The sequence below is a fragment of the Condylostylus longicornis genome, unplaced genomic scaffold, assembly GCF_029603195.1.
Source record: "Condylostylus longicornis isolate FDR11 unplaced genomic scaffold, ASM2960319v2 ptg000048l, whole genome shotgun sequence".
Classification (NCBI taxonomy): domain Eukaryota; kingdom Metazoa; phylum Arthropoda; class Insecta; order Diptera; family Dolichopodidae; genus Condylostylus; species Condylostylus longicornis.
In genome coordinates, this window is record NW_026578017.1 from 3,372,953 (window position 1) to 3,385,514 (window position 12,562).

Sequence of the window (12,562 nt, forward strand, 5' to 3'; positions counted from 1 at the left end):
CGTTTCCAAAATATTGATAATTTAATTGAAAAATATTTTATTAACTACTTGCTAACGGATTTACATACATATTATGTGTATAAGTTCTATGTTTTATTTTATGGTTAACATCGAATTAAATTATGAATATTCGGTTGTCACTTATTTTTTATCATCTTTCATTTATAAAAACAATAATTTTGTATTATTTGTACTATTTTTTTTTATTTGTTAAAGATGACAGAGTAGCTATAATATCATATATTTTCCAGAGTATTTACATACGTGCATATACAAGTTGAATTAAAGGAAGTGGTATTGGAAACAAAAAGCAATGATATTACATTTTGCTTTTATCTCCAAACTTACACCCTAGAAGCCTTTTTTTTGCAATCAATGTGGTTTTCTATATGTACATTTTAATTATTTGAATTGGCATAAGTTTGAATTAAATTCTTAATATAAAATCGTGAAAATTATAAAATATGAAAAAATTATTAACTTGCGCGCATAAATTAAATCACAAATAATTTACTTCATGCATAACTGGCAAAAACAAGCAAACTAGATAACAAATTAAAAAAATTGATGGGATCAAACTCCGTTAATTAGTTCCATAGATATGCTAAAAATGTAAATTCGGCTTCTAGGCAGGTTTTTGCTTCCTGATATTCCCAAAAATTTTACAATTTCATTGTTTTAACACCCTGAATTCACATATTCAATTAAAAAAAAGTGCCTTTATTATATCTTCTTATATGTGCAAGAATGTGAATTTGGCCTGTACAGTACAGATCCAGTTCTAGAGACATGACAGATACCAAAAATTGAACAAACGGTCTCGATAAAAACTCAGAAATAAATTTTCGTAAAAATCGGTTCAGCTCCCCCCTGAGTACTGTTCTGCACAAAAAGACTGACTGACAGACACATAGCCAGACAAACAAAGAGACAGATAGACTGGCAGACATACAGACAGATAGACACATAGACAGACCAGCTATTTACGGTAAAAAAATAACTGAAAACTAAATGAAAAACAAATTAAATACAAGTCAATCGGGTTTTTCAATTCGACTACTTTTCTTACACTTTTTGCTCTTTAAAACAACGGCTTGAAAAAATAAAGACGAAAATTTAGCTCGAAAACGATATGTCATACATAAGAGTTCGCTTACCATATTTACACATAGTCCTTCTAGGTAAATTCCATGCAAGTATGAAAGTAAAAAAGGACGAATGTTAAAAAAACAATTTCACAAGAAAAGTTGAGCATTTCCTTTCTTTTTATTTTGAAAAAATAATTTTTTTTTTATTATTTTTATTTTAGAAACTCAATATTTTTGTGCGTGCAAAGAAAACTTGAAAATAATAAACTAAAATTTAAAAAAAACGTATCCAAAGTAGCACATTTCACTCGAAAAGTTAACAGTTGATTTTTATACATGAGTCACAAATTAGGAAAACTTTGCTGTAATTATCGAATTACAAACTATAAAAATTTCAAAAAGAAAAAAAATATGTTAAAAAATTTAAAACTTAAAGATAACAGTTGATTGAAATCACCATTTTGTCAAAGTAAAATTCACCTATATTATTTTGTAGAATAAAACACGTAAATCTCTTTCTGTTTAGGTTTATGTCAAGTTGTGTGCGATTGCCATTCAAAAAAAATTGTTAAAAAATGATCTTTTAATTTGTTTGAGCAATTTTATGCCCCAAAATATTTTATGTTTCCCAAAGATCTTTTTTTGTATAAAAATTCTGCTTTGTATCTTAAGGAGTGTAGACGTTTTGTAAAAACACGCTGCACAAGCCGGCTGCAAAGTAAAATAGAAAAATGCATTTGTCTCCAATTTTGTTGGAAATATGCTAAAAACAAGGCAAAAAATTAAAAAAAGTTTTAGCTTATGAGGTTTTTGTCCTTTAGGTGATTGTTTTTATTTAATTTTTATTAGTATGATTCATTTCTTAGTACCGTATTAAAAATTTCAATAAGAATTAAGTTTATTTAATATATAAATTGAAATAAATTTGAAAAAGTTGTCGAAAAGCAAAACACAAGTGTATGTTTCTTTAAAAAAAGGAAAAAACCTTAAATTATGAGTTTTGTAGCAGTGATTTCAATTTTGTAATTAATAAAACTGAGCTTTATGGATTGCGGTTTTTGAGTTTATACACGAATTAATTCGGCCATGACAGATGCATTATTCGAACCTTGATTATGTATGCTATAGGCTTCATGTGTATGCTAAATTTCTCTTAACTATATGAGTGATAAAATTTTGTCAGAAAGCATTTTAAAATTATTAGCATTTTTACTCATATCGAGAGATAGCAAGAGAAGTGACTTGATTTTTTTTGAAAAAATTTAATTTTGCCTACAAATTTATTTTTGATAAATATGAAATAACTCTCAAGAGTCTTCATAAGTCTTTATACTTAAAGAAGAAAAGTCGTTCACCAAGTTAGACATATTTTAATCGTATGGTATGATTACCATCTGCTTTATAATTTTATTCCTTAAGGGAAGATTTCAAATAAGAAAAAAAGAACAAGTCGGTTGGCATACAATTAAAAAAAACATTTGAGGATTTCTTTGAAAATAGAAAATTTCCCTTATTTGAAATTTTTGTTTAAGGGATTTATGATATTTTAAGGATTTTGGTTTTGCATTAGAAATTAGAAATAACTAAAAAATTAAATTAAATATTAGAAAAGCAAAATTTAAGTAAAAATTTTCTTTAATTTTGGTCATTCGGATTGTTTCGGTATCGCTGAGATTTTTATACCATATTCAAATATTCATTTTTTATTAAAATTTTTAAACGGAGCTAATAGCTGTAACTCAAATTATTATATTAAACTTATATGAAACTTCTGAAATGAGAGTAATGCAATTATTTTGTGTAATTTTTGCTTGCTTGTAATGTAAATGCCTGTTACTTGTGTTTATTGAAGACAAGAATGTGCATACATGTATACATTTTATTGTATATGGTATCTAATAAATTTGGTTTTTGCGACTATATGCATGTATAAAATAAAATAATAGGGTGGCTATCAAATTAAAGACTTGACTTCAACTTTACTTTTTTGAATTTTGGCTAACACTACTAAAATTAATTCTGGGTCAATCAAATCCAAGTGAACTCAATAAATTTTTCAAGAATAAATTTTTTATATGGTCTCAGAATGAAGAAACGAAGTTAATTTAAGAATTTCTTGAAAAAAAAAAAGTGGAAGACTGTGTTCCTTTTAGTTTTTTTACTCATTTACTTTTTTTTAAAATATTGACATTATTTTAGAAGTACCTTCAAATCAAAATGCTGCTTATCAAGGTACAAGATAAAAATAGATTTTGACTTTAGAGAATAATATTGTTTGCCGAAGTGCTTAATGAAAAGTAGAATACAAACTTGATACCAAAGAAAATGCATTCTGGAAGTCGCCTACATATGATTCCAGCTATTCACTTTTTAACTTTTAAACTGTTTGTAGAAATTTCGTTTACAATCCAGTCTCTTCGATTGAACCTTATGATAAGTATAAGTCAAACTATTTTTAACTTTTAACTTCTCAAGAATATGTGCTTATTTACGCGTACCTGCATTAAACATACTTTTTTTTAAGTAAAATAATTTCTAAAAATAAAAATTAGAAAATTTCAATTTTTTCCATTTTAAAGACATTTTTTCCGGAAATTGGTAATTCAATTGAATTAGAATGATGTGCTTTAAGTTAGTCTATGCGTGTCAACTTACACTCTTGATAATGAAAATTTCTCATTGTAATTATTTTATAAACAAATTAATAATACAATAAAAGATAGTCTAGCGTAAAAATATAAATTTTCTGAAAAATGGTTACAGAAAGTATAGTGCATACATAATATGCAGTATGTACATATGTGTATACTTACGTGTTCATCATTTTTCCCCGTTTGTGATGGATTCAGCAACGCTTGATTACATGTCATATTTATACTGGCCTCTTCATTTAAATCATTTTGTTCATTCAGTTTATTATCTTCAGCTCTTTTTAAATTTAAACAAAAGAAAAATCCATTATTTTTACGATTTGATAAATGACTATTCGAGCATCCCATTTTTGATATCAGAATTTTAATGATGATGTGAAGGATTTTTTTAGCTGTAGTTATAATCTTAGAACTAGGACAAATAACGTAATTATCGGTTTGATTTGAAATTTGATTTTTCCCAATAACGTTCGGTTCCAATGAAAACGATTTTCGATAATACAATGAAATTCTTATTAACAAATCCATTCAGTTTCATTTTTATATTTAATAAATACAGTAAACCTAAAAAAAAGAAAATGTGATTAAAAATTTTTTTTATAAAAACACAAATTGTTTTTTTTTATACTTTATTTTCCTCAAATTGTGTAAATAAAAATTTTACATTGTTTCAAAAGCAAAAGTTAATTAATAATGCAAAAAAAAAAATCAGACATGGATTAGAAACAAGTGGAAGCTTATTCCTAAGCATGTGGTAGAGTTTGACCACTAGAAAGGTTTATCATATAGCCAAGTGAAACTTGCAAGATATTGGTGCATTAAATGAATAATTTCAAATTGCTGCTTAACTGCTTTAATAAGGGAGCGAATTCGACTATAATATTATTTTTTGAGCTTATTCCTGAAAGTATGCAATCATTCATTTCATAATATAATTTTAGTTTACAAATAAAAACAAGTTAAGTTGAAAATAGTTTACTTGTTGAAGAGAAATGTGCTAGTTTAAAAGTTATTGGGATGGTCCGAATTTATTAATGATGTTATATTTATCACCACGTAAACAATATTGTCAAAGAATATTTGCCATTTTATTTAAATATAATACGATACCTTTCGTTGCACAATTTTTTTCTTAATTAATATTAAGATAGCAATTAAAGGTTGCCCTTGGACTTTGGGTGGAAAGCGAAGAACATAGTCAGACCTTATGTTGTGCATTTGCTTAAACAATTATAATGTGGATTTGCTATTACAAATTTTTCATGTAAAGGGTTCGACAGTCGGTCCCGAGGCTGTGGGGTCTACGCATATGGGTCCAAAACCGACGACTGGGTGGATATGCACGCCGACGGATGGGCCTAAACATTACAAGGGCGCTCGGACATTATCTATTAACATTTCAAGTTGAAACATATGCCGTTTTATTTTGTTCTCTGGAGCCTATCAGAAAAATCTCTGGAGAGCAGCATCTTCATTGTGTCGGACAATAGGGCCGTTCTTACGGCCTTCCATTCTAATGTAGTGCGTTTCAAACTGCTAAGAAATTGCGTTTTCATTGATATTCTGGCTAGTTATAAGATCGAAGGGGTGTGGTTACTCATTTTATTGAGTCGGAATTATGCTTTGGGATGCCAACCACAACAGTCCTGTGCTCCTTGATGGGCCATTTGAAGTAAATGTGAATTCAAGACAGAATATGAATTGATGTAAGAAGAGCCTAAGAGACTTGGTCCCCTACAGGAAAAAAAAAAGAATTAAACGTTCTCTAGATCGAACCACGAATTTTGAAAATTAGGCAATTAATTTTTAACACTTTTTTTTAAATGTATTTTTCGTGTACGAAATTAACTATTAATGGGATTTTTCTCTAATATAAGGTCTTATAAGGCTTTTAGATTATTGATTTAGATTTGACGGGCGGTTCAAGCTATGGTTCGAATCAGTACACAGTCTCGAATCTGAAAACCAGAGTTTAGATTATTACATATTTCAATTTCATATACGAATCATTTGTTGCATCCAACACAATTTTTAAGTACTCAATGTGTCTGCAACCACACTTTTTTGAATTTTAAATTTTATTCATAAATAATTTCTTTAAATTTTCATCCTGTTTCCATAAGAGGTTAAATTTAATAAAACGAATAGAATAAAGTTAAAAAAAAGAAGATGAGTTTTTTAACTTTTATGTTATAAAGTTTCAGCGTTTTTGATAATAATGAGGATAACTTTTCCTTTTTCAAAACGCGATCAACATATTTTTGTAATATCATAAATGTGTACATGTATTCAGTATTGTATATATGTATACAGTATTATCTTCATATCTAGTAAATTTATTGTACTTATATACATTTATATGTACAATATTTAAATAAACATTTGGCTTTCGTTGTGTATCATAAATTTATCCCACAGTTTATGATTTTTTTTTAAAATGAAGAAAATGGAATAGTAGTTATTGTATTGAAAATTTCTGATTTTATACCAGATGTGAACAAATAAGGAATGTTTTATTGTAAAGTTCAAATTTTTATAAAATTTATAGTAGTACTTTTTTATTTGCGTTTGCAAAATTCCAAATGGAATTACTCATTACTCTGCTGATAAGATTTTACTTTTTGCAATTTAAAGTTTCTTGAATCTACTAATTTCAAACTTAAATAGATCAACTATGTACGTAAATGAAAGGTTATTACACCACGTACTAGTTGTTTAAAATAATAAAATGAAATCAAATCTAAACCCACTCGGAATTAAGAACCAACAAAAAATTGGTATACTTCATAATTAAATTCTAAAAGTGTGGCGCATTTCTAAAACTAATACAAAAAAAAATTAATAAATTCAGTGTTGTTTTTAATAAATTTGCATAAAATTTATTAAGAATATTAATATTCCTATTATATTCCAAAAGTGAAATTTAAATCTTTCTACAATGTGATTGTCTAAATAATTTTGTTGTTATTGTTATAAAGAAAAACAATAACTTTCACAAGGATAAAGGAACAGAGAGAGAAAAAAAAAGAGTTGAATTTAAGTTCTTTTTCAGAACACCAAATACTTTTACAACATAATAAAAAAGAATAATTTTATTGTTTAAAATACAAGTAGACAAAGATATATTAGATTTTAAAAAGATTTTTAATGAAGAAATTTAATATTGAGTAGTCTGACTTTAAAGCACTCGAATAAAATTTCGTTGTATATAAAATCAAATTTATGCTGCAGTATGAAATATGGAAATTGTTTAATTAACGTGCAAAACAACCAAAATTTATTTACAAGCGAAATTGGTCGTATTGATGCTGATTGCGGCAAATCTCATGAAACGCATTCGAAATGTTCTCTGCTATTCTCATTTTTTATAAATATATAGGGTTTTGACAATTTCTTTGCATTTCAATTACAGTCAAATTAAAAACTGTAAACAAAGGATCCATACGTTATGGTGGGCCTAATTGTAGTTTTCATTATTGTGTATCAAACTTATTTAAGCGAGCTAAAAATTTCTGTGTGAAATTATTAGTGTATATCCTTTAAATTAGTAGTTTAAATTGCTACTAGTTCAAGTGTGTTTTTACAAATTGACTTTTCCTAATTCGATATAACAAAATCACTGGAGAAAATTGGAAATTTTAAAGAACTATAGAAATATTTTTTCCTATTTTGGCTAACACATATACAGAAATTTATGTATTACATTGTTTACATATGCTGGTAAATATGCAAACAAGGAACTCCTTTTGTTGAACCTTAAACAATGCATCAATAATAATGTGTCATATCACATGATTTTTATTTTATAACATAGAAATTTATTAACAAAGGCGTAACCAAACAAAATTATTAAAATGTTAAAGAGAATATAAAGAAAAGCATAAAGTCGTGAAAACGAAAAAGAGGTTATGAAAATAAAATCCTTTTTTATTGTTTGTATTTTCTTTAGAAAGATGTCAAAATAAAATGGAATTGTTTAATAAATTTGTAAGAGATAAGATTTAACAAAAAATTTTTACCAAGAGTCCTGAGTACTCATAATGACATGAGTGTATAGTCGTGGAATAAAAGTTTTCATAATTTGTTTTATAAAATTTTTGTTTTCAAAACTCCATAGAGTGAGGGGCTTTCTGTATATAAAAAATAATCGCATAATTTTGTACGGAATAAGAAATTATACGTAAAAGATCAACGGACTAATGTAAAAATAATTTAACAAAACATCATATTGCGTAGAGTACGTAAATGTTCTTTCATAGCAAGTATATTACAGCGGATTATATTATGATTGAGCACATTTGAATTAACTATTAATATTAAAGACTCAATTAAGACAGTGTTACGAAAAATGTTGCATAAAATTAAAATTCAAGATTATCGAACTTTTAATTTCTTTTGCGAAATGAACTAAACTTTTAATTTCTACAGATGTCTTTTGGAAAATTGAAAATATTTTTAAATCTTATTGGTCCATAGATCTGAAATTTTATGCTACTAAATTTTATTAAATTATTGTTTTTTTGCATTTCTCGCCTCCGCTGGTAGTTGGCCAATCACCATAATTTTATAAATTTTTTTAATTTTATTTTGTAGGAGAAAAAATAGGGTTAACCTAACGTATTTTTTTCAATTAACTTGGGGATATAATAAGGTTTTTGGTTCACAATTGTACCCGTACGAACGTATGTTCGAAGAGTCTACTAAATTTGCTTTACTGTTTGTAACGCTAAGAAATAATGGTCTGAGATATAGATCTGTGTCTTTTTGATCTGCGTCGAATCCTGAGTCGATTTAGCTTTGTCTGCCCGTCGTATGTCCCAACGATAACTCAAAAACTAATTGAGTTAAGTTCACCAAATTTTCACAAACGATTTATTGTAGTAAGTGCCAGAACCCTATTTAAATTGGACATGATCGGGTTTCCGGTTCGAGTAGCTGCCATGCAACTTCAAAATTTATTTGTCTATATCTTAGAAAATATTGAAAAGTAGTGAAATTTTGTATACAAAAAGTACACAAAACTGAAATTTTGAATAAATTAATATGGTAATATGGCAGCTTAATATCATAGTCTGTCCCAGAGTCATCTATGGGATGTTCACATTCGTACGGGTATCACAGAGTTGACACGCTCAACTCTATTTTTTCTCGTTTTATTTAAATCTTATTATTATAATCTTATTATTATTAACTTAGTATTAGGAAGACATTTTTCAAGTGGAGAAAAATATAAAAACTTTTTTTTAACGTATGTTTGTGTGTATATAAGGTAGACTGGGGCACATTTAAGCTCGAAGTACATTTGAACCCTGCTTTTTTGTTCAGTCAAGGAAATCGGAAAATTCCAGTAAAGAAAATTTAATTGTATAAGCTTGTTAAGAAAATGAAAACAAAATTTGTATTTTGTAGCTAAAATTTCTTAGTGATTTGTGTCTGCTGCTTTTCCAATAAAAAATTTTGGTAAATAAATTTTGTGATTTCTAATTAAAAACAGTAAAGTATTATAAAAGTGCCTTTACATTTTAAGAAGCTAAGTTAACACCTTCAACTGGTGTAATATTAGATTTGGTTTTGGATAAAAAAAAATATTGTTGCTATGTAAGAAAAAAGATTTTAGGGCTATGTACCCTTATTGATTCGAGAAGATCAGCCAAGATTTTTTTCTAAATGTTTGTCAAATGCACCCCAATTAAATGTTCCCTAAATGACTTCTCTATGCACCCCAATTGTTCCTTATGATTGCAATTGTTCAACTTTAATTTCCTTAGAAAAATGATATTCTACTTTAATTTTTTTAAACAGGACATACCGAAATCTCTTCTTTTTACATGAGCAAGAGACGTTTTGTGAGAAAAGCTCCAAAGAACTTGAAATTTGTCGAAGGTCGCAAAATGCATTAGCATGGAGTATGGAGGGAGCCTTTGCGAGACTACGGGTCCTTTAGTTAGCAAAAATTTAATTATGTGGCATATCGGAAAAAAGGTATTAAAGAGGTTTAGAAGTCTTTAGACTCCAAAAATCTCTGAGGGACCTTTAAAAAAAGTTATAGGAAGTAGTCATTTGAAGCAAGGACCATCTCTCAAGAGATTATATAAAACTTTGAAAAATGTTCTTTTAAAATATGTTTAACTATCGTCTGTCGCTCAAAGTTTCACAAAATCAAAGTTTTCAATCTAACGATTCACGATTTCTGATTAACAAATCCTCATATTATCCAGGTAAATAACCTGTAAGATATAGAAATTAGTTTCTTTAGTTAGTGCATTTTTTTGCAATCTCTATTTTCTCTTGATTGTTACGTTTGATAATTCTTTTTACAATTACATCATTCATCCATTCCTTCATGTTCAAACAGTAAAAACATTTTTCTATTTATTTAAGTTATTGTAAAATAAAGCAATGAACATGCTATGACCAGTCTGCAGGGAAATACAATTTTTTTTTATTGGAACTTAATTAATTAATTGAAGTAATTAAAAGGGTAACTAAGAATCCATCAAAAATAAATGCAAAATTCAACTTTCAGGCTCCATTCTTACATTGAGTTTTTTTCAGTTTCTTTTCCGCTTATCGTGATAACCTTAAGAATTCTTTATATTAGAAATGGAACAAAAATAAATCAGCTTTTCCATTTTTTATTTTGTAATTCATACACAAGGGAAAAGTTTTTTTGCTCAATGGTCAATAAAGATATTAAAGGTATCAACTAAAATACAATTTCCCCTAGAAAGCAGTTGGAAAATTATATTTGAAGAAAAAGGGTTAATGTAATTGAAAATAAAAAATCTTGATTCCAAATTATAAAGACATTTTTTTATGATTAACAAAAGTTGTAAAACTCTTTTTAAAAATGTTGTTGACTTTTTAGAATAGACAAATGTACGAACACGTAAATGTATGAATATGAATTTTTGAGTAGCTATATGCAGGGTGTTTCAGAAAGGTATACAACAACATATATCATTGGTTAGAAGATGGAAAATGGGTAAAACTTTTGTTTCCGATTTGTTACCAAATCTCAAGGGTTTCCGAGTTCCAGGGATTTTAACAAAGTTTCACGAAATTTTTACTTATCCAAGTTTTTTTGATTATAACTTTCGTTCCGAAAAAGATAGGAACTTTAAACAAACAGTTCGAGAAAGCCTTAGTAAAGGGCTTAAAATAGTCATGCTGTTTGATTTTGTATTTCGTGTACCTTAAAAATAACAAGCATTCGAACTTTCGGGAAAATCAAATTTTTCACTTGTTCAGTTTTTTTAACCAGATAATTTCGTAAGAAATTTTTTTAAACCTTGAAAGTTTTTTATGGAATTTAGCCCAGCTGCTTAAGCTTTAATTTAAGTAGTCGATCATTTCAAATTTTTTTATGGTACCGAAGATATAGCATAAAAACCACTTTTATGTCAATATTTTAAAGGCCCTATTTTTCACTATTTTTGATTTTTACTTATTTTAAACGCTGTGATTATCAACTATTATTAATTTTTGATGACAAAAGTCTTTCGAATAAACAGTTGACATTTTTATGAACCGTTATTTTAATAAAAAATCTGAATTTTAATGGCTTTATTGAGATGTAACAAATAATAACAAAATTGGAACGAAATTTTATAGAAACTTTTAATTTGAAAAACAAAAATCGATTTTAAAAAATTTTAAATTTTTGAAAAGAAAAACTAGAATTTTCATTTTGGAAAAACAAAAAAAAAATCTAGTAATCAAAAATGATTTTTCGAAACTTTTCTTGGTAAAAAAATTTATAGGTTTTTTATTTTTGCCAATTTTTATAAGAAATGGTACCTATATGGTTTGAAATTTTTAAATGTATTTTGCTCAGATTGGGTGCAATTTAAAAATTTAAAAAAAATATTTTCGGAATCTAGACACAATTTGGCATGTAAAGATATTAAAATTAACCAGCTAGAGTGAATTTTTAAAGAGTTGCCATACAAGTTATCACATTTATTTTAATGGAAAAATTTTTTTTGATAGGATTTAATTTTTTTATACAAAATGGAGTTTATAAATGACATGCTATTAACATTATGAAGTTACCAAATAATTAATAAATAATTCAATAGCTTTAATAAATTTTAAACAAATTTCTATAAAAACTAAATTGGCATACGGTTGATGCAACTAAAGAGGTGTTACAGTAAAGAAATTATGTAATTTAAATTATGCGATTGAATAGAAATCAAATTAAAAGAAGAAAAATATTAATTTTTTCTGAATTAGGTGAATTTCATAAGAAAATTTGAAGTTCCTTTTGAGAAATTTGTAAAATTTTTGGATAAGGAATTCGTATTTTTCGTTTGCTTCGTAGCTTTGAATAAAATTTTACCGATTATAACGTTTTCATCTCCACCAGCAATATGTTTAAACTCTTAAAACAAATCTTTAAACAAAGTTTTGAGGAATGAACTTAATAATAAAATGTTTCCATAAATTAAAAATTAACTTTTAAAAAACTTTAAAAGGATGCTAGTTATTAAAACTCTTACTAAATTTTAATTTTAATTTCTTGTATTTGATTAAAAGTTGCGAAATGTAATTGGAAATACAGTTGACCAAAAATGATAAAAGCTGTTCAAAGTTTATTCAAAATTATAAGATTTTGTATTTTAATCAGTTCCAATATGTCACTCAATAACATGATAGTATTTAAGCTTGTACTTAAAGGTCCGAATAATTAATTATAAGGAAAAATGGAGTTTTTCATATTATTGGTAAATAAAAGTGATCACTGATCACTGAAACTGTACCACAATACCATAAGAAATGTTGTGTTTTGTGCCCTTTGTCAAATGTAATTCTGATGTC

The 12,562-nt window shown here is 26.9% G+C and overlaps 1 protein-coding gene across 1 annotated transcript in view; it reads right to left on the minus strand.

Annotated features, from left to right (window-relative positions):
• Positions 1-12,562, minus strand: part of LOC129610792 (high affinity cAMP-specific and IBMX-insensitive 3',5'-cyclic phosphodiesterase 8) — a 114,912-nt gene that overhangs the window by 68,203 nt on the left and 34,147 nt on the right. Inside the window, exon 2 of the mRNA XM_055523509.1 lies at positions 3,902-4,303. Coding sequence (XP_055379484.1) covers positions 3,902-4,267 — 366 coding nt within the window. The 5' untranslated portion in view covers positions 4,268-4,303. The remainder of the gene's footprint in view (positions 1-3,901; positions 4,304-12,562) is intronic.